This window comes from Cajanus cajan, chromosome 9, assembly GCF_000230855.2.
Source record: "Cajanus cajan strain Asha chromosome 9, NIPB_CcT2T_4, whole genome shotgun sequence".
Taxonomy (NCBI): domain Eukaryota; kingdom Viridiplantae; phylum Streptophyta; class Magnoliopsida; order Fabales; family Fabaceae; genus Cajanus; species Cajanus cajan.
In genome coordinates, this window is record NC_138525.1 from 50,862,028 (window position 1) to 50,886,171 (window position 24,144).

Below are 24,144 nucleotides of genomic sequence, written 5' to 3' on the forward strand. Positions count from 1 at the left end.
TGACTAGAGACAATATTACATCTGCTCTCAGAGAGACCAAGTCTCTATGTGACATTAAGATTGACTATCATTTTAATTTGTGAAATTGTGAGACGATAATAGTTCTTTAAATTAAAAAATAATATATATATATATATATACAAATAAATTTCTAAAATTGAAATTTATTAATCACATTACATCGTTCTGTTAATTTCATTATGGACTAGAAAGATAGCTGGTACTATCATGGACTAAAATGATATTGATTTAACTTTAGTGATTTATTTAATATTTTTTTAATTTCAAAAACTACTGTAACAACCTCTCACAATTTTATAAACAAAAATAATAGTTTATTGGTAACATTAAACAGTATGGTGAAGCTACAAATGTTCATTGTTTCAATTGGTATTTTGGTTGGTATTCGAAATCTCAAGTTCGAATCTTGAATTTAATAAAAAAAATAACATTAAGAGTAATAATCTTAACACAGTCAAGATTTCAAGAGAAATTAATCAAAAGAATACTCCTACAGATATGATCATCATTAAAAATACTATAAGGGAAGTTACTATAGTCATTGTCTCGAGACAAAATATTGAGCCTTTAGTTTGTTCAAGCAAAAGGGTTTAATAGTATGTGTTGTAAAAATAATATCATTGTAAACTAATGAAAATATCATTACACAATTGGTTTAATAGTATCGGTTGTAGACACCTATTCTGGTTTAATCTGTTATGGTCAATTGATTTTGCATAGATCTTGGAATATTAATATTTTTCATGTGGTCCATGAAACAAACTTAGTAGCTAAATGTTTGGCGGATCTAGCTCATCACGGAGTCATAGGTTTTACTATTTTTAATGATCCACCCTTGGCGTCTAGGGGTTTGATTTGGTAAGATTTTAGGGGTTATTTGTACTTCTGCATCTCTGTTGTGTAATTTTCCTTTGACAGCAAAAAAATATATATATTTAACTTACTTAATATGTAAGTATTTTTTTTAAAAAAAATCTTTATCGGAGAAGATGGGAAGATTTTAGGAAGAAAAAATTTATTAAAAGTGATGTATAAATCACATGACATGCATCTTTGAAATTAGGGAAGGTCAGCGTAATATTTATTCAATTTTTAAAAATTCTTTTTATATATCTAAATTATGAAAGATATCAGACGTAATCATAAAAAATATAAGGGGTATGAGTTTAATTTACTCTAAATTATTTTTGTTTTTGTACCAAGAGATAAATTGTTAAAATGTAACACTTGTATTAGTTAAAAGAGGAAAGTGTTTATTTAACAAAAAAAAAAAAATAATGCAATATTAACATATGTGATGGGATGTTAGTAAAAAATATATTTTGTTAATTTTTTTTTTAACGAAAGCAAATGAAACTTTAACGGAATATATTAGAATATATAAAAGGAAATCACTGTAGTTTTTATTATAAGAGAATAAAATAAAATAATATAATATTTGTATTTTTCAAGAGGAACGAAGGGTAATTTTATTTTTTTTTTTGTTCGTCCCTGGAGTGTTCACTGTCGACAGCAGTGACTAATCTCCTCGCTACGTTGGAGGCACCTCAAAGGGTGGGATAGCTGGCCCCAAGATTTAACGCAGCTGCATACACAAGGCAGGATTCGAACCCTGACCTTGCTTAAGCGTTGATTTTGAACGAAGGGTAATTTACTCAAGTCATTAAAATCATATATTTAAACTTACTTATTGTGTAATTAGTATTTTAGCATGCATATTGAATATACTAAATATTTATTATATTTAAATAATTTATAATAAACTATGTATATATATACACACACTATATTAGAATACATATATTATATTTATGTAAATAGATATAAATTATAATTATTAATATTTTGTCTTAAAAATATTTTAAATTAATTTATAAAAATAATAAATAAAAAATGAAATAGATAAGAAATTAAAAAAAAATCTAAAAGACCTTCTATTACAGAAAAATGTCAAAGAGTTTGTTTGGACGAACATCTTTTTTAAAATTTTATTTAATAAAATATTATATAATAAGAATTAATGTTATAAGTGCTTAAAATTCAATAAGTAGTTATATATATATATATATATATATATATATATATATATATATATTAACAAGTAGTTATATAATTTTAAAGTGTTTGGATGTATCATTATTTAAGTAGTTATAAAATGTTATCTTATTTTAAAAAGTAAAAAATAATAATTAAATTTTGACTGAAAATAAAATAAAATAAAATAAAAATATTTTTAGTCCCTACAAAATAAGTTGATTTTGATTTTAGTCCCATAAAATTTTTGCTTTATTTCTCATCCCTCTGAAATTGAAACTATTATTTTTATTGCCTATTTTTTGTGTGAACATTTTAACCACTTTTTGTCTATTGAAAGATTGAGTGAATATCTTAGGTGTTACATATAATTGTTAGTAATATTAGGCCATTGTTTAACACCTCTTAAATTTTATATAGATTATTAAAATAATTGTTACTCATCTACCTTAAAATAATTGTTAGGAACTAAAAGTAGGAACTTTAAATTTTAGGGAGATAAAATAAATATATATATTTTATAATGATCAAACTAAAATTTATTTATTTTACAAAAACTAAAAATAATGTTTAAAAATTTTAGAAGGATGGAAAATAAAATTTTTTTATGGAATCAAAATCAAAAACCCCCTAATTTTATAAGAACTTAAAACATATTTAAGTCAAATGAAAATATAAAAAAAATAACTAAATAATTTTTAAAAATGATATTATACATTACAATAATATTAAAAATAATAAAAATTTACTAGTCATCATTTACCTAATTTTAGTTTATAAAAAATAAAACTATTAATAAAATATGATAAATTAATTAATATATAACCATGATAAAAATTAAGAATTATAAATTTTAAGATTAAAAATTAATTCTATATATTTTATTAATTTATGATTAAAAAAATTTTATTGTATAGATATTAACAATAAAATTATTTCAAATGTGCTATTTTTGGGGGAAAAAGTTGCGAGTTTTTTTTATGACAGGTGAATGTGGATTTTGGAAGAAAGAGATTAAAGAAATTAAAAAAATTAAAAAATAAGGAGGAACAAAAAATTTTGGAAAGAGAAACGAGAACCTTTGGAGGGAGTAATAAAAAAAATAAAAATTATTTTTAGTGAAAAATGATAAAATTAAAAATAAAAACTATTTATGTTTGTGACAAAGATCAAACTTAGGTGTTTTTCAATAAGTTTCTGTGTTGGTTAAGTAATAAGTTGTAATAAGATATAATAAATAATTTATCAAAATAAATTCAAAAATATTAAATGAGTGATATTTTATAACTTAATTTGTTCAAATACTTTTATAAATATTTATGAAATAAGATATATACAAATAAGTTGTTCATAAATTTTTCTAAATAATACCTAAAAATATTATCATATACTCTGGTGCAAAATATTCAATCATATATAATATATAACAATGCATAGTGTTTAGAGTTTAGAATTTAGAATTTAAGATTTAAGAGGGTTATCTTCATTTTATTTTTTCTTTAACACTTTTTTTAGCACTTAAACGTATTAAAATTAAGGACTGTGTATAGTAAAAAAAATATTTTAATTTATGTAATAATGTGTGATATAAATCGAGTAGCAATCCTACCATTAATATCACTTAAATAATATAAATTTATAGAATAATCATTTGTTATTATAAAATTTAGTGATGAATAATTTTTAAAAAAAAATTATTTTTATATGTAACAATCAATAGTATCAATTGAATATTTTATCTTTGACAGTATTTAATTGTAAGGATTTAGTAACTAACCATTTGTTAACTTAAATTCTTGTTTAAAGATAATAAAAAATATATAAAACTTGTCATCTTTTTTTTTTTTTATGTTGATAAGATAGTTAGTTATAGATTTTTTTTCTTTCTAGAATTGACTTTGTTTGATGGGATGTTATTCTTGATTGTTCAATAAGTATATTTTAAGAATCGTTGTAATTTATCTTCACTTTGATTTTACTAGTTTTTATAGTAGATTTTTGTAATATTTCCACTTTTTTTGTTATATTTTGTTAAATATACCAAAAATGATCGATAATTTTTGAGGTGTAAATGTTGTTGACATGTCTTAATTTTATAATAATACTTTTGCATGTCCCACCTTTATTTTTTTTAAAAAAATCATATATTTACGTTAGTTTTACAAATGTTTTCTTTCTTGCTTCTTTTCCCTCACGTGTAAATTGCAAGTAATCATTACTTTATAATTGAAAGCCTTAGACATATATATAGCTAGAAGCCACAGCAAATAATAAGAAAATATGTAAGCTCAAGCATATATAATATACTCTCACAAACGACCCAACAAGGTAGGTATAGGAGGCACACATGCACTCAGAGAAACATTGTAACTTGACAAAGGCAAGTTCAGTTGCTTTATTACTCACAAACAGATAGTGATACCAACATAGTTGAGAGTTGTGAAAACACCATGATGGAATGACATAACTAGATTAGATCCTCTCTTGAAGATTTGGCTGCATAGGCTGCACACGAAAGGCAAATGGCATTTGGGAATTGTAATCCCTTACACTCTGATCAAACCCATTCTCCATTTCTCTCGAACCTTCCACTGCCAAACGTTGTTGCTGCATGCATGTTCAAATAACACAACACAAAAACACAAGACATGTTAGCACAAGCTGGCCTTGAGTTCTTTTCTCGGGAGCAAACCAAAAAAATATATGTTCTTGTAACTATTTTAATATTATCTATTATAATTTTCAACCCAACAAATGTAAACAACAAACAATCAAAGACATGCATTAACTTGAAAAAATAACTAAATATAAGATATGTTTATATGAGACTATATATGAACTATACTTAAATAGAAATTGTTAAATGGTAATACATTATAAATAAAAAAAATTGCGACAATCATAGTGGAGGGTCTCATTTGATTTCAAGATTCTAGTGAAAGATAAGAGGTAAAAATTTACAAAATTTATTCAGATAATTAAAAAAATGAGAGATTAAGAGAAAACGACAACATTTAAGATAATTCTTATTATAACTTTACATCCATATTTTAGAAATTAAGGGGAAAAAGAAGAAATTAATAAAAACTATGACACTTTTTTTTTACATTAAACATTAATGATATATTTTTATAAAATTATAAGTAGATTTTTATTGAAAAGTGAAAATAACATGTATTAATTAATTAATCAATTTCGCAAATTTATACATCGCGCGAATTTACAAAATTAAATTCTAACATAGATTATTGATGGAGTTCTCACATCAATAAAAATATATAAATAAAAAATAATTCTTACATTACAAGTCAGTTTTGTAAACTTGTTATTAGATCGTTATTGAACCACTATACATGAGATGTTCAATCCTTACCGTGAAGAAGATGTTGAAGATCCCATATTAATATGTGAGTTTTATAAATAAACTCATATACATAAATAATATTTAAACATGTTTCAACTTTAAAAAAAAATATTTGATTTGATCGGACATAGATACAAATATGGATAATATCAAATTTATTAAACCAGCTTCGAAAATAAGAATGAGTATAACTTAAAAAAATGTAGCCTCTACAAAATAATTTTCTCATCTTTTAGTTCTAATATTCATTTCATTCTAATAAGGTATTATACCTATGTGATCAAATATGGCGACACTTTTTTTTTTGTTTTTTTTTTTAGAAAGTCCTCAAATTAGTCTTCCGAAAATTACATGCATAAATACTGTGTTGGTTTTTAGAACATTTTTTTAACTAAGCTCTTCAAATATTTAAATTTTCACTATTTTAGTCTTTTAAAGATCTTTTGCCATCATATCAGTTCCTCAAAAATATGAAGTGTCACCGTATAGATCTTCATAAAGACTGCAGGGTGGTGATATATATAAAATTAAATGATGCTCATTTGGTGGGGGGGAAATTGAGAATTAAAGTGGTGACGATTTTTAAAAGACTAATTTAATGAATAAATTTAGAAGAGAAATCTAATACATAACTTCATTTTAGTTTATTTATCTACTGTTTTTATGAGGACAGTGAGATTAATTTTTGCACAAAATCACAATATAGAAACAAAATTATAGTGGAGTGTTTGTCATATAAGTTAAGTAGCGTGTTAGGGATCATCGATTAATCATGACCTGATGAACAATATGAATGTATTTATTATTAGCTATTGATATCATTATCCTTTAGGATCCGTTTAGTTTAAAGGAGATAAGAAAAAGAATTTTAATAGAAAGATCGAAGGAGATAAGTTAAAATTTGTTTAACCAGAGGGAGGGGAGGAGAAATAAGGATTTTAAAAATTAATTTTTTTTTTATATTTTTATAATTTTAAATTTAATAATATAAATAAAAATATTTTAAATATTTTATTAAAAATATTTTAAAATTCCTTACCTTTCCTCCCAATTTCTCCGATGTCATTGAGGAGCTAAATTTGAGTTATGAGGAACTTTGCTCCCCTCCTTTCTCTTCTATTTTTTTTTTGGCTAAATATTAAACCAATCAAAAGAAGTTTTTAAAAATGTCTCTCCTCCTCTCTATTCTTCTCCAACCAAATATTATGTGAATGTTATTACATATAGATTAACAAATCATTAATTCATGTATATCTTTGCCTGGCTTATGCCTTATTAATTAGTCCTCTCTCTTACTTTATTTAGTTTTTTTTTTTAGAGGAACTTACTTTATTTATTAGCTGATATAATTTTGAGTTAAATATCTATAAAAAATTATTAAATGAGGGATGACTAGAAAAAATTGATCAACTCTTGAATTCTTAAATTGACAATAATTCTAAAACAACCAAAAAGGTCTGAAAGCTTAGTTTTGGAATGGAAAGGGCATGAAATTGGAACTTCTCATGCATGGTGTTTTGGAAAAGAAGTAACCATTATATGCATTAAACAGTGATGTGGAATGTATTACGTACCCACAGAAAATTAAGTTCTCTGTTCTCCTCCTCCAAGATCTTGTCCTGAACAACATTGTGTGCAGAGAAGAAAAAGAAAAGTTAGTAGTTCGTTTTGCATATTATTAAAAACTTGTAAATCACAATATTAACTAAACATACGTTTCTCCTGAACATCCTGTATACATCCATCTGCAGAGAAACACAAGAGTTTAACTATCAGATATTATTGTTAGATTTTGGCTGTCATATATTAGAGTTTTCAATGTACAAAACTGTTAGTATCATGCACACCATATGTAGCACTCATATTCAAAAACGTGAAACATATGCTTTATTAGTAGACATATTTGAGTAAACTTTTCATAACACATCATAACAATTAAGTTAATTTGTACAAATTTTCTTATTAACTTTTCTAATAAAATCTTATTTTTAATTTGTGCATAAGTTAGTTTTAATTTATAAAAGTTCATTTTTTTTTATCTTAAAAATATTTATAGAGAAATTTATCTAAATATATCTTATATTATTGGCCACATACTTTTTACAGTTTTTTTTTTAATTTTAAAATGCATGGCATAGAACATGCCAGAAGGGATAACTTAGTTAAAAATTTAGCATCTTGAAGAATAATTTGCCTGTTTCTCGCGCACACTGACGAGACCAGTTTCTAAGGCATCCTCTAAGGCCATGAGCTCCTTGTAGTTAAGAGAGTTGATATCCTCCCCCTTCAAGTGCCTGAAATGTATTATTAGTTGGTGAAAGATGGTGCGTGTGAGAGAGAAAATAAGTATGCAATATGGCTTAAAAAAAGGTGCAATGCTATGATATACCTGAGCTCAATTTGCATGCTGTCATTCTCTTTCTTGAGTCTCTCAATTTCGCCGTTTAGGTTCTGAGTTCAACAACATTAAACGTTACAAACCCTAACATAGTAGTAGTTGTTTTTTCTTAAAAAATAAAAAAGGAAAAAGAAGAAGAAAAGCAAAGAAAGAGAAAATAATAGGGATGTTCAAAATTAAAGGCTAGAAATCCTCAAAAGAAAGAGCTATTTGGAGTAGATCTGACTCTCTAAGCTGGTTTTAATGTCAGTCAATAGAGAGATCCATCAAGTATATGAAAGACGTTTATATGTAAATCTTTATTCCTAGTTGTTGTTTCATTTTTTTGCAAGGGAAAGAAAGCAAGGGAATAACGTTTTATTGCCAGATCTGTTCATAGATGTTACATCTCTTGTAGTTCCTGCTTCTATTTTTCAATGATAATAAAAAAGCAATATAATACTCACATGTATAAGGGGGAAGGTACAACCCAAATTTAGATCTGCTCAGAGAATTCATAGTTCATGTTCCTTAGCATATTTTTAGCAAAAGGGTGTGTCATTTTCCTTTAGACAAATCGAAGACAAGCAGAAAAATAGGAGCTATATAAATTAACCAACCTCATGCTTGGCATCCCAAAGCCTCTTCCCTGAGGTCTTGTGGTACCTCTCCAATATGTCAATCAACCTTCATCATACAAAAGATCCAAATCCCACAAAACAAAGGCAAAAAAAGTAATAAGACTTTAATTTAATTTGTAGATCAATATCAAATAGTACTATTTTCATGCACTTGGCCCCTACCTTGTTGTAAAATGCCCATTATGAATCAGGAATAAAAATTACAAGAAAAAAAAAAACTTGAGAGAAGATAAACATGCAAAAAATATATATATATAAAAGATCTAGCTAATATCGATTAGCGATATGTCTAAAATAAAATATATAAATAAATAATAACTTTTATTTTAAAAATTAATTTTATAAGATTGAGTTAAATTTAAATTCAATTTTTAAAATGGTATCAACATTCACATAAAAGAAAAATAAAATAAAAGATACTTACGTGGTAGAAGGACTTATGTAGTCATGCATTTTCCCAGATGCAGCAAAGATGATAAGAGAAACTTGAGCATCACATAGAACAGTGATTTCCTTGGCCTTCTTTAGGATCCCATTCTTTCTCTTTGAGTAAGTAACTTGCCTGTTGCTTGAGTTCTCGATCCTCTTGATCTCAATCTTACCCCTCCCCATTTCTCAAACCTTTTTTTTTTCTGTCTCTCTTTTTTTCTTCTGGTCGATCTCTTCTTGCTTGTGAAATGGAGAAGTTAGGAGGGTTGCAAAGATAAAAGTGAGAGAAGAGGTAGCAACTTGCCATAACGGGTTTGAGGATAAGGAACTTTCTTTGGGGCACAGTGGACAGTGACAAAGCCAACAAATGTAGCTTTTACATGATGTTTGATTTGGCTTTGTTAGTTGTCGCACTTTCTTAACCATTGGTTTCCTTACACACTCTCATGGTTATTTAATTGTAATATGGTTTGTGGCAAAAAAAAAATGGTATATACTTTTATTTAGTTATTTAGAAGTTTATCATAGGGTTAAGGATCATGGGGTAGGAAAGGGTAGGGTGTGCTTGGCTTGTGAAATTGGGTTTGGTGGTGGCTTTGGACGACACGTAATTAAGGTGTATTGAAGTCTGTGATATATATGAATATATGACTTTCCTAGCTAGGATTTGACAATGAGGCTATCATTTGTTTCCACGATATAGAAAAATAGAATAAGGTTTTGGAAATTTTGATTTTAAAACATTGAGGTTAAAAAAATAATTTACTTATAAAAATAAGTTTAAAAAATTATTTAGATAATGAACTTTAATTAATGCATAAATATACATTAAAAAAAATACGGTGAGAAGACTTTTATTATGAGAAAGTGAAAACAGTGAATTATGTTCATTAGATCAAATTCTGAAGGACTAAGATTAAAAAATAATGTCATTAAATTTTTTAAGTACTCATAATTATTAAATAATTTTTAATCTTAATTAATCATATTATATAATCCAAATTTACTTCTCGCATCCTCTTTTACGAAGTACAAACAATATTTCTCCAACTTAATACGTTATCCCTGAATGCGAATATACTTTACTTTATATTTAGGTTCACATTTTTATTTATTTATGAGAATCAAACTTGCTATTAAGAAATCTACAACACTCACACACGATATTCAATTCAATAATATATTTATGTCACATTTTGTATGTGTTATTTAGGTCACGTTTAAGTAATCAGTTCAATTAAATTAACATTTATTAATTCTATACATATTATTTCTAATAAAATAAAAGAATATTCTATTTAAGTGAGAAACATGAATTAGTTAGAAATAATAATTTTGATAAACTTTTACGTGAAATTCATTGAAAAAACTATAAAACAAAACTCATTAGAAAACCATAATTTTATATACTTATTTCGAAACTATTCACCTGACAAGCAAACTTGCTTCTTTCGTTAATAACTATTTTGGCCTTCAACTTACTATATTTGCGAGGCAAACTACAAAAGATCATTGTAGTTTTGTAAGGTAACAAACAAATTAAGTATAGTAATCAGGGATGAACCATCAAATGAGAATGAGATTTAATTAATCACGGACTCACACGATAAGAAAGGAAGCATTTGAAGCAAAGACTAAAAAGGGGAAGGGAAGTGTTCGAAGCATAAAGGGAGGTGCACAATTTGGTCTAAGTCAAGGTCATAGTTGAAACAGGAAGAGAAAGATTAGGTCTTTTGTCATGGTTTCAACAAGCACCTGTGGATTTGAAAGCTTCGTAAATTTGTGTTCACTGCCATGATATTTCGTGAAATGACAACATTCAGAAGGAACCTAAGAATCTTCAATTCACTATTTCCATTGAATTACAAGTAATACAATGTTTATAATAAAAATTGTATAATATCATTTTTTATCTCTATCTCACTTTATCATTAATAACATCTTTTCACAATAAATAAAAGAAGACGAAAGATAGATATAAAAGTAAGTTTGTATAATTTTTATTATATGTGTAGCATTACTCTTTAATTATTATGTGTTTTCATGAGAAGTAATCATACATGATGAAACATTTCTCACTTCAAATATCTTATTCATGCTTATCATTATTATTTTTTTAGGTTAAGACATTCTATATAGATCCTTTTGTTCTAAATTTACGCTTGTGAAAAATGAGATTTAATAACATAGTATTCCGATGATTGTTATAAGATTGGTGAAAAAAGAAAGGTGTCGTGACATTTTTGTGCTTTCTCTTTGAAGCATGTTAGGTGTATCTCTGTATAAATATTTCACGGACATCGGCATCAATGTTTCTAAAAATGGTTTTAAGATAACTATTTAGTCTCCAAGTTATAATTTGATCTAAACCTATTCCAAGTCATAGTTTGACGTATACTGAGTTAAACATTTGTGCTTCTTTTGGTAGAGCAAAGAAGAAAGGAAATACGAAGAGAAGTGAAGTAACTGTTTACACGTGTTGGTGAAGAAGTGAAGAAATGGGAAGGAATTGATGTAGTGCCTACATGCAAAAATTTCCTTCCTAAAATATGAAGAAATGCACGAAAGTTGACAAGTTAATATTAACATGATTATTTTACTTCTTTTTTAAGGCTATTTATTGCATTATAATTTATTATATTATAAGAGATAATCGATTATGTTGCATTATTTTTTTTATAAAAATTCTCTGTATGATCGATTAACTTCATATTTTTCTTCCTTCTTAATCGATTATTCTCAACTCTAATTAATTACAAATCTTAACTAGCCGCTTTCCTTAATCGATTAAGAAAATATTATTAATAATAATAATTTATTAATATTAATAAAAAATATTCTTTTTTTAATTAAATAAATTTTCAAAACATTAACTCTCACTTCCCTTTTCTTCTCTTTCTCTTTAACTAAAGAACTATATTTTAGTAACAATCTAAACATACCAAAATAAGAAGATTTTAGAGGTTTGTATAGGTGAGAGACTGTGCAGTTGATGACGTAAATGAATTAATTAGTATTATTTATACTAATAAGATATATATACTTTTCTTTAGTTCATCACTTAAGCACTCTACAATTAAACATGTTTAACTTTAAACAATTTAGGAATGAGTGACATTCTCAGAAGTTTCTTAGAAAGTGTAACGGTCCGAACACACTAAAATAAGAGAGATCCAAAGATTGTACAATTGTGAGATTATATAGTAGAAGATGACTTAAAGGAATTAATTTGTACTACCTATACTAACAAGATGCATCTACTTTTTGGTAGCTTATCCCATAAAAATTTCATAGTTAAGTGTGTTTGACTTAGAGTAATTTAAGGATGAGTAACTTTTCTGGGAAGTGAGTTGCGTGAAGTGTCATCGTATAAAGTGTCATGGAATAGAGCCATTGAGAGGTCAAATCTCAAGGGTGTTACAGAAAGTATGTGAGAGAAAAAATGTTGAATAGTTTTACATTGGTTTGTGAGAACAATCTTTGATCTTAAAAGGCAATTAAACATCTCCCACAAAGGGTTTTAACTAGTGAAAGATTCTAATTAACAAGGAGTTATATGAAATGTCATTGTGTGAAATGTCGTAGAATGAAGTTATTGAAACAACAAATTTGAAAGGTGTTACAACTTCCACTCTATTTCCTTTTTACATCATATCTCTTATTTTCTCTATTTTCCCTCTCTACCAAACATATTGTTCAACCTATACTATCAAGATTTAGCATTATCATAACTAAAGAATTGATTTTTCAAGGATATAATCTTTAGGAACAAAATGTAGAAAAGTAGTAATTTTGTGGATGGGTAAAATCTTTTCCTCTTTCTTAAAACTTAGAAGCAATAAAGCAAACAATCATAGGCAATAGTAAAATGACTCTACTCTTGTTTTTTTTCTTTTCTTTTCCCACACACTCTTAAGGAAAGACAATTTAGTAGTGCACTGAACTGATCATTTAGCAATTCAATTTTTTTAAACCTAAACTGGAAATGAGTTCATATTAGTTTTAATTGTAAGTAGTTCAGTATTTTTTGATGTAGTTTAGATCAAATTCTTATCAATTTAGTTTTGTGCAGATAATTTTGTCCACCCTTATTCATTCTCACGAAGAATAAAAGGTGTTTGTAAGTGTAACAAATAACCATGCTTAGCTTTGTACAAGTATGGGCACAATTTACCAAAAAAAAAAAAAAGGATTCCACCATCTACTAATGCATTATGAAAGCCATATATACAAAGAAATTGAACATTAAGGTAAAATAGTCATTTCCTGTAGCGAAAACGAATATGGTTAGATGAAGTAATAATTTATAGAGAAACATATATATATATATATATATATATATATGAGGAGGGATCATTTTACTCTAAAAGTAAGTCCTTCTTTGTGATTTATGAATTTATTATGATTTTCAAAATTTTCATAAAGAAAATCAACAGTTTTTTCTATCTGATTTAGTCTTGTTTCTAAAGCAGATATTCTATTGTTAACTAACTTATTGTCCAAATCATTTGTTTTTTTATGGTCTAGAAAAAGTATTTTATCAACAACTTCTAAACAAGTTTTGTAGAAGTTTTTATAACATAAAGGACAATGTGCTCTTAATGTTTTATGGAAAAATCTTTTGCAATTAAAACATTCAATATGTTCTGGTCCTGCAAAAAACTGTATTTCATGATCACAGGATATTTGTTCTTCATTTTTATTCATAAGACTATATCCTAGATCATCTAATATTTCACCATATTTGTTGTACTTATCATTCATAATTGGGTATAATTAATTGTACTCATTGTTAATGAAATCATTTATGATTTTGTAGTCTTTGCTTACCTCTTCTTCTTCAGAAGTATAATCAGACCAACTGACTACTGAGTATATCTCTGAGTCTGTAGGAACTGTTTCATCTATAGAGATTAGGTTCATCCTACAGTTTTTTATTAACTCAGCTTCTCTTGTGAAGATATTTGTTTTGTTAGGGCAATCTCGAGACACTAGTACAAAAATGACTTTTAAAATCGGGGTTTTATAATCGGTCATAAGGTAGCCGATTTTAAAAGTGACGCGGTGGCAATTTTGTAAATAATGGCATTACTTTTAAAATCGGCTACGTTATGACCGATTTTAAAAGTCTCTGACGCTACTTTTAAAATCGGCTCTTGAAGAGCCGATTTTAAAAGTGGGACTTATAAAATCGGCCATTTGATAGCCGATTTTAAAAGTATCACTTTTAAAATCGGTTATTGAACAACCGATTTTAAAAGTAGCATCAAAGACTTAATCTACTATCTCCGCTCCCATTCTCCGCCTAACTCCATTCTCTACTCTTTGGCTTCAATATTTCATATATTCTTCTCTTTACTCTCTCGGACTCTCATCTGAAGTGTGCAACTTCTCATTTTCTCGGAAGAATACAACATCAAGGTAACATTCTATTTTCATGTCTCTTATTTCGTTGTTCTGGGCAAATTTTGAGTCTGGAACGGCCCAGAACGGCCCGTGCTGCTTGTAGAACGGCCCATTCTGAAAGTAGAACGGCCTGTACTACAAGTAGAACGACTTGTACTGCAAGCAGAACGGCCCGTTTTAGGGCAGAACGGCCCGTTCTGGGGCCGTTCCAGACTAAAGTTTTAGGCATTTTTCGACTATGAATTGGCACTTCTCATTCAACCAATGCTCATGCTTGGCATCAGCATTGGAGTGGTCTTCAACGTTGTATTTCCTGATTGGATAGTCACTATATTGCTTATTGTTCTTTTTATAGGTAACGATCATTGTAACTTTGATTTCATTTAGTCATTCTTTGTTTTGCTACACTTCTCATTGATTTCACTGTCTTTCAGGCGCATCAACAAAAGCATTCTTTAAGGGATTTGAAACATGGAAAAAGGAAACCATAATCAAAAAGGTCTTCTTTAATTAATCATGTTTATTGTTTTCTTTGCATATTTGGCACTGACATTTTACCATAAAAATCATATTAAAGTTTTGCGGATCAATTTCTTTATGATGATAAAGAACATGCAACGTTCCTTTTGGTAGGTTCCGGGACTGAAGTGGAGTACAAACCTCTTCCAACTAGAGCAAATAGTGGCACTGAAAAGGACAAAAAGAAAAATGAGGTCATTATTCTCTCCTCTAGTGAGTTCATGTGCACAGGGTGATTTTCATTATCTAACAATGAGGATTTTGCAGGTGACTATTCTTGAAAATGTATACTGGAAGGAATTTGGACTTCTTGTATTTGTTTGAGTTTCATTCCTTGTACTACAGATTGCCAAGTAATAATTCACACCATAAAGTTTATCTAACTCGAGACCAATAATCTCCCATTGACAGGAAACCTACACGAGTACTTGTTCAACGTTATATTGGGTATTGAACTTGTTACATGTAATTTGGTTACTCTCATACAAGTGTTTGCTTTTGTTGATTGCTCATGACATGACATAGTGCTTATGTTAAAAGTAGATCTGAGTGCCTGTTACAATAATATCTGGAAACCGTTTGAACTTTGAAGCATGTTTTCTATATATGTATCATGTAGGTTCCAATCTCAATTGGGGAAACTGCATATGAGACAACTGCATTTTTCTAAATTTTAAGTTTCCATTTTATCATGTTTTAAGAGTTACTTCTAATTGTTCTAAATTTTCTTAATAGATATTTATAGATCGATCATCATTGTCGCTAGAAGATATAAACACCATTAGGGAGCAATAGGCTACATTTTTCATTGAAACATTGGCTAGCTACGAGTTATGTTTATAGTTTTACTCATTTTGTAGTTTAGGATGCATCATAATTTGTAAGTTACTTTGATTACATATATGATTGACATTTACCAATTCTTGTCATTTGTATGTAATTTGGTATATTAAAAACATATGAATTGTCTGGTATTTTATTAATTTGCAGGTTTTGTTCAGGGATCCTCCTAAAATAAGTCAAATATTTTTTTAAAAAAATTAACCACTTTTAACATCGGCCACTGTTGACCGATTTTAAAAGTCCCACTTTTAACATCGGTCAGCGACCGATGTTAAAAGTCCCACTTTTTAAAATCGGCTTTTTTAAAATCAGTTAGAGAATCGATTTTAAAAGTCAAAATGACCGATTTTAAAAGTGTTTTTTCCACTAGTGAGAGTAATGGCCTGATTGGTGGCATGCAAAACATTCTAATTGTTTAGTGTATGTTTTGCTATTTTTGATTTTTCTGACATGTTTGTCTTTGTTAAGGGTAGGTTTCTTAGCACTAGAGGCTCTAATTGAATACCTACGAGTTTGTTGTTTTCTTTTAGAGTTATGGTTTCTAGACGGAGACAAATATTTTTGTTGAGGCTTTTTCTTCTTTCTAACCTCCTTGTGATATTGTTGTGGGGAGTATATATGCCTATAGATATATGTATCAGCCATTTTTATCTGTTTGTTTATGGCTATATTAGTGCAAGTGTCTTCCATCACTTTCATGATGTGTTGTATCCTGACAGCTAAATTGTTCATGACTGGGTCAATTTGGTCATTTTTCCAGCTGTCCCTAATTTTTTTCCCTAACTTACTAGGAAGTTTAAGGAAAAAATTTTCTCCTAAGTTTCTATCTATGAATCCTCTAGCTATAGAGGCATACTGTGAAGTCCCACATCGGTTAGGAAGGAGAACGAAGCATGCCATATATATGGGTGTGGATACCTTCCTTGTGTGGACGCGTTTTGGGGTGGCATGCGTGCCATTGCCAGAAGGAAAACCGTGAGGGCTGCGGCCAAAGCGGACAATATCCACATGCGGGTGTTGCTATATGGGTGTGGATACCTTCCTTGTGTGGACGCGTTTTGGGGTGGCATGCGTGCCATTGCCAGAAGCAAAACCGTGAGGGCTGCGGCCAAAGCGGACAATATCCACATGCGGGTTGCTGGGATGTTACATTTGGTATCAGAGCCGGGACCCGGGCCGGTGTGCCAGCGAGGGCGCTGGACTTCCTTGAGGGGGGTGGATTGTGAAGTCCCACATCGGTTAGGAAGGAGAACGAAGCATGCCATATATATGAGTGTGGATACCTTCCTTGTGTGGACGCGTTTTGGGGTGGCATGCGTGCCATTGCCAGAAGCAAAACCGTGAGGGCAGCGGCCAAAGCGGACAATATCCACATGCGGGTTGCTGGGATGTTACACATACATCAAATAATCTTGTGTAAATTCCTTGATTTTACCAAAGTAACTTATAGAAAGTCTTTCTAAGTTACCTAGATAAATTCTTTGTCTAAAAGTGTTCCCATTATTGACAGATTAGGCAGTAAAAATGCTTTGTATAATACTACAAAAATTGTAGATATTTGGTCCTAGGTCAATTAGATTTATCTTAACATGGTCAGGAAAGGTTTGTTTGAAAGATTCCCAGCAAGCTTTAGCAATATCTCCAATATACGTTTCAGCACTGGCTATCATTTCTTGACTATTAGAAACATGGTTTTCATGGTGGATTATATAGTCACGTATAATAGTAGAAGTCCACTTTTCTATGTAATTAGACAAGAGTTGGGGGTCAACACTTCCTATATTTAACAAAAGAGAGGGCATATTGAAATTAGGTTTAATAGGCAGTCTCTTTCCTTTAGATTTTATGTTATCTCCTATAGAAAAATCTGCAAGAGTAACGACCTTTTCTCTAGGAATGAATCCTAAATCATATGTTTCTGAGCTATAGACAAAATGGTGAATCTGGTTTGGAACACTGATGCTACCATTGTAACTATCTCCCATGAAACCTTTGTAAGAATGTATGGAGGACTGTGTTTCTGAAATTTCAGAGAATGATTATGATATTTCATATTGTATTTCTATTTTGTCCAGATGTAATTTGTTTTTAAAATCTAATTCATTGTCATACCATTTACCAAGATTTATTTCTAGAATCTCATCTAGGTCATGGTTTTGCTTATCTTCACAAATTTCATTACTAATTTGTGAAAATAATTTTTGCTTGAAGATGAAGTCATTTTCCTCTTCTTCAGAGTCTTCTTCTTCATTTTTGTAACCTTGGGAAAAAATTTCAACCTGTTGTTTTTGTTTTTCCCATTTTTCTACAGCTAGGAGTAATTTGTGTGAGAGTTGACATTCCCCTAGTAAACTCTCATCATTTTTCTCTTGTTCATAATTTGGAATATAAGATTCAAAATATGAACCACACCATAAATTCATAAGAGATTTTCTGGGAGGTTCTTCCTCTTCTTCATCTCTATCAGGAGTTTGTATATTCTTATAATCAGTGAATCTGATTGAGAGACTATTTCTCTTATTTATCATTATGGCAGTTTGTGGTGTTGTTATAGATGTTCTGGAAGAGCCATAATTGAGGTGTGTTTGTCATTCAATGCCTTGATAACATCTAATCGACGATATCTGTATAAACTAGTTTTATCAGAACTTAGCCAATTTAGATTGTAAAGTTGTCTAGGATTAAGGGAATCTATCCTAGCATTTGTTCCAATGTCTATATTAGATTGGATGTCTACTATTTCTTCTAGTTGTCTAGTAGTAGAATTTGTTCTTCTAAAGAACCTATCTAGGATCCCTGGTAGTTGGTTTATTGCTTCAGCAATAGGTGTATGACCTGAAAGGGTTTGTGAGGTTCCTATAAAAGGAAGAGTTTGTGTTCTAATGTTCATTTTCTTGGCTTGGCAAGAATGAATTTGTTAGAACTTTGTGTGGAAGGGATACTAGTCCCTAGTGAAAGTTTAGAGAGTTGGTTGGAGATTCTATCTAGTTATCCATTTATTGGGTAGATATAGTCTTTATAAGCTCAAAATCTTTGTATAGTTTTTCTTCCAAATTCTTAATCCTATTAAGGATGAGATTTTGGGTTTTATGAATGCTTTCTATGTTTGCAGAAAGCTCTTTTAAATCTCTTTTAGTGGCCAGATCTTTCCTACAATAACTCATGTTCTACATCAAATTTCAACGATCCAACCATTCAATTTAAAGTTCTTAATGCATAGATCAAATCTGCAAATTTTTAGAAAATTTGAAAATCATTTGATACTTCGTTTCATTAATTCGAATCAATGTATAAAATGATTTTATGATTATCTGTCAATTTGAATTAATGAAATAAAGTATCAAATGATTTTCAAATTTTCTAAAAAATTGCAGATTTGATCTATGCATTAAGAACTTTAAATTGAACGATTGAATCGTTAAAATTTGATGTAAAACATGAGTTATTGAACGGAGTAAGTCTAGGTAGACTTACTCCTAGAGTAAAAGGATCCCTCCTCTGTGTGTGTATATATATATATATATATAGAGAGAGAGAGAGAGGGTTATAATTACACCGGTGTAACTTTTACTAAGTATTACATCGTTCAATAACTTTATATTAAATGTGAATTTTGTAAATCCAACCGTTAGATTGAAAGTTCATATCACTTTATACGTGTATATAAAATTTTGTTAAAATTGAACAATAACTTGAAGATAATCAAAGTGTTCATATTTTAGTGTATTTTGAAATGAATATATTACGTCAATTTTGTTTATTAAAATGAAGTATCAAGAGTCCACATCGAAATTCTTGAAGGCCAACGAAATTAGGCTTTATCAATTTCGGAACCATGGCTGTAATCCTCATCATCGTTGGTATTTTTATGGGTATTTCTCAATAGTTGGTATTTTGCATACTAAAGAGAAAATAATAACTAACTATAACTTCCAACAATTAGTTATTTTATACATTTTTTTAACTAAGTATGTAAGTTTAGTCTTTTTTAACAATGATTTTTATTTTTCTTCATTATTTTTTCAACGATATTAAATTTACAAAACCTATTAAAAATCCAAATTTAAGTTATGCCTAACTCTGAATTTTATTTAATTTTTAATAGTGTAAAAATTTCAAATATTCATTTTAAAACTTATAATCATATAAATTTATTCAAAAAATTTAAATAATAAAGTAAAGTTATTAATTTTAAATTTTGATTTATTTATAAATTTTTAAAAATTAAAATTTAAAATAATTCTACAATAAATTCATAATTTAGTCATTTTTATACCATGTAATTATCTTAATAATTTATACAGTAAATATTAAATTTGGTCATTTTGTAAAATAAATAATGTTAACTCATTATTTTTAAATAAATAAATATATATATATATATATATATATATATTAAATTAAACTTAAAAATAATAAAGTAAATGTTTTTCTCAAATTTATTCAATTTTTACCATGAAACTATGTTAATTTCTCAATTTATGTTTTTAATATCATAACAGCCGTTGCTTATTTATTTGGTAGTTTTTAACTCATTTTCTTAATGTAATTTTATTAATTTATTACTTTTCAACTCTTTATAGTCATATTTATTTTTCTACTAATATATATATTTGTGGGGCCTAGGAAATTCGTGACTCTATATGAATTTTATCTTCAAATTTAAAATTAATATTGTACTTATTTTGTACTATATGGAAACATACACTTTGTCTCTTTAACAAAATAATAGTTTCACCATTTATTTAAAATTTAATAATACTGATTATTACATTTATTTATTTATTTCTTAATAAGAATTCAATATATAATTGTCCACAAATACTATTTGACAGATAACTATATAACAATATGTCAAATTCAAATGGTCAACCACAAGAATAACAATGAGAAAGATGGAGACAAAACTATAGAAATAAAAGGATTCGAATGAACATGGATCAAAGACAACAACAATTGTTTAGGCAACGTAGAAATTACCAATAAAGGAGACAATAACAAAATTAAGTACATACATCATGTTCAACAACTCATCCAACTAATTCACATATGTGTACAACCACGGAGATATTAAATAATTTGTCAAACATAACCTTTCAAGATTCCACAAATGCAAATTTTCACAGCAGAAGAAGACTGACATATGTACGACAATTAGCTCTGACTACTAAGTTTCAAAGAATATGTAACATTCAAACAAATGCAAGTTTTTCAAATATTGGTCACGTTGGTCATGGTTAGTTGTGTATAACTTTTTTAATATATTTTTTAAAAACTATTTGTTCTTTTTGGTGAAGTTATTATTTTTTTTTGTAAACATTTACAATTTAAATTTTCTTCACCAGGGCTTCAAGGAAGAAATGACAATGAAGCAGGACCGATTGTTTATTCATGGTTAGTCATCATGAATTTCAAATATATTCATAATTGTTTATTTCTTTTATTTGACAATAAATTATGTCACATTATCTATTTAAATTTTATATTTATTTAATTATTTTAATAAATTCTTTATAATTTTTGTATGGATACATTTCCTTTTTTTTCTTTTTAATAATCATGCAGATCATCCAACAAGGTTTCAAGGAACAAATGACAATGAAGCAAGACAGAGTAATATACACATTAATAACAATGTTAATGGTTAGTGCAAATTAAATATCATTATGACAAACTATCATATATATTCACACATTTTATTCACTTAACATATCATAACTATAAATTTACAATTTAAAAATGCTATTTTTTATTTACAATAATACAAATTTCATGGAAGTGGAAATGTAAAATGTGAATACTATATAGAAGCAAGTATTCAAGGTACACACAATTTCTTTATGACCCGTATTATTTTGCATTATTTTTATTTATTAATTACCATATACTATACATGTGTGCGCACGTGCACACACACATGTATATATATTTTGTTACTTTTATTAAAATTCATTATCACTTTCTTAAATAACGCAGAATTGTCATCTCAATTCTCATGAACACATAATAATGCTCAAAATTTTCAAAATACCATGAGAATGACTAATTCTCAATTACCAACTCCAAGTACATGTAGACGATGTCAAGCACAACTATTTTATCATGAATCAAAAGATATGTGCTACTATGGTGGAAAAGTTAATTTTTCACTAATTAATGCTCCTAAAGACTTGCTTGATATTTTTATGGACTCTACATCTGAAGGGAAACATTTTGGAAAACATATTAGAAGTTGCAACCATGTACTTTCATTCACTTCACTTGGTGTTCATCTTGATCAAAATGTTGTGGCAAATGGATGTGGTATATATAGTTTTCGTGCTTAAGGTTCAATATATCACAACATTGGAGGATTCTATCCAAATAGGGTTGTAGGCCACGTTTCTTGCAATTGTACATTTATGACACAGATCATGAATTACAAAATAGGATGTTTGAAAACCCTCAACTTCATCAATCCATAGTTTATAAGTTGTAACAAATACTATATCAGTGCAATCCTTTTGTGCATGTATTGAAACAACTTGCACTTTGATCAAATGTTCACGAATATAGTCTACTTATTAAAGAACATCCTGCTAATCAACCACAATATCATCTTCCAACTATTTCCCAAGTTGCCGCAATTATTGTTGGTGGAGACACAGAATCAATGTCACGTGGACGAGATATCAATTTGGTCAGTCATGATGGTAATTTGGTGAACATTCAAGAAACAGTAGGATATTATGATCCACTGCAATATCCATTATTATTACCTTTTGGGACATATGGTTGGGATTTCAACACCAAAAATGATAATGGACAAAATATCTCATGTCGAGAATATTATAGTTACATCCTTCAGGTATTTTTTCTATATACTATAAAAATATTTGTAAAAATTAAATTATGAAGTGCTCACTAATACCTGTGTTATAAATTCGTCCACATGATCAATCTACATTGTTAAAGTCTGGTATACTTTTACAACAATATGTTGTAGACAACTATGTGAAAATGGAATTAGGGAGATTAAGGTGGATTTGAAACCATCAAAATAATATTCGTGCTGAAGTATATCAAGGTTTCCAAGATACTTTACATGGAAACTATTGGAGGTAATTAACATAATATTTATGAATGTCATATTTATTTCAATAATATTCATTGTGATTTAGCAAAACCAACAAATTAAAATTATTATTGTAGAAAATATCGGTCAAAGAACAATATTATCATCATCATTTATTGGTAGTCGTCGTGACTTGACACAACGTTATGAAGATAGAATGACTATTGTGCTTAATGATGGTAAACCGGACATTTTCCTCACAATAATGGCATGTAATCCTTCTTGGAGCAAAATATCATCTCAACTAGGCCCTTATCAAACACCACAAGATCGGTCAGACTTGCTGACAAGAATATTTCGATCAAAATTTGAGCAATTGAAGGAGGATATGATTAATAAAGGGGTCCTTGGAAAGGTAAAAAGTTACATGTATGTAACAGAATTTCAAAAGCGTGGACTGCCACATGTACATATTTTGTTGATCTTAGAAAGTAATGACAAATTACGTGACCCAGAAGATTATGATAGCGTTCTGAGGGCAGAAATACCTAAATTTGAAGATGAACCACAATTGCATGAGGTTGTACTAAAGCACGTGATTCATAGGCCTTGCGGAACTTTGAATCCCAATTCTCCATGTATGAAGAATGGTCAGTGCAAAAAAATGTATCCAAAACAATTTTACCAAGAGACACTCCAAGGTAATGACTCATACCCACATATAGAAGACAATTTAACCACCGAGTATCTGTTAATAGAAATGTCATTATTGATAACAGATGGGTGGTTCCTTATAACCCTTGGTTACTCTTAAAGTACATCTGTCATATAAATGTGAAAGTATATAGTAACATCAAAAGTATTAAGTATTTATATAAATATGTCTACAAAGGTCCAGATCGAATATCAATGGAGGTTTGTAGAGGTTCAAATTTAGATGAGGTTCAACAATATATTGATGCAAGACGGATTTGTGCTCCAGAAGCTTTGTGGAAGATATTAAGATTTACTCTTTATTGAATATATCCATCTGTTGAAAGATTACAAATTCACTTACCAAATCGCTAGCAAGTGCAATTTTATAATCATCAAAGAATCACTGATGTTCTAAACAATGACCATAACTCCAAAACAATGTTGACACAATTCTTTTCCCTAAATCGCAGAGATCCAAATTCAAGGAGTTATTTGTATAGAGAGATTCCAGAACATTATTATTGGCATAGGGGGATAAGGAATGGTACCGAAGAAGGTCACAAAAGAAAGTCATTGGTAGGATTTATACAGTATCTCCTTCAGAAGGAGAAAAATTTTACCTATGCATTCTATTATCTCATTTAAAAGGTCCAATGAGTTGGGAAGATATGTTTTCACCAAATGGAACATGTTTTACCACATTCAAGAAAGCGGCTGAGCATTGGGGCTTTTTAGAAATAGTATTCATGAATGCTTAGTT

The 24,144-nt window shown here is 28.6% G+C and overlaps 1 protein-coding gene across 1 annotated transcript; it reads right to left on the reverse strand.

The window, feature by feature from the left end:
• Nucleotides 1–4,323: 4,323 nt before the first annotated feature.
• LOC109803064 (agamous-like MADS-box protein MADS9) lies at nucleotides 4,324–9,135 on the reverse strand. Its single transcript, XM_020364533.3, has 7 exons — nucleotides 8,862–9,135; nucleotides 8,417–8,483; nucleotides 7,809–7,870; nucleotides 7,614–7,713; nucleotides 7,135–7,164; nucleotides 6,994–7,038; nucleotides 4,324–4,662 (listed from the first exon to the last, which is right to left on the reverse strand). The coding sequence occupies exons 1-7, from the start codon at nucleotides 9,047–9,049 to the stop codon at nucleotides 4,528–4,530; spliced, it is 627 nt and encodes a 208-aa protein (XP_020220122.1). The 5' UTR covers nucleotides 9,050–9,135; the 3' UTR covers nucleotides 4,324–4,527.
• Nucleotides 9,136–24,144: the final 15,009 nt, after the last annotated feature.

Excerpts from the sequence above, each read along its gene's own strand:
- LOC109803064 (XM_020364533.3), bottom strand. The coding sequence starts at position 9,049 with ATGGGGAGGGGTAAGATTGAGATCAAGAGGATCGAGAACTCAAGCAAC. Across the intron at positions 7,714-7,808 it reads AGCATGCAAATTGAGCTCAG|GCACTTGAAGGGGGAGGATA; the intron begins GTATATCATAGC and ends AATACATTTCAG. Across the intron at positions 4,663-6,993 it reads GAGAACTTAATTTTCTGTGG|CAACAACGTTTGGCAGTGGA; the intron begins GTACGTAATACA and ends ACATGCATGCAG.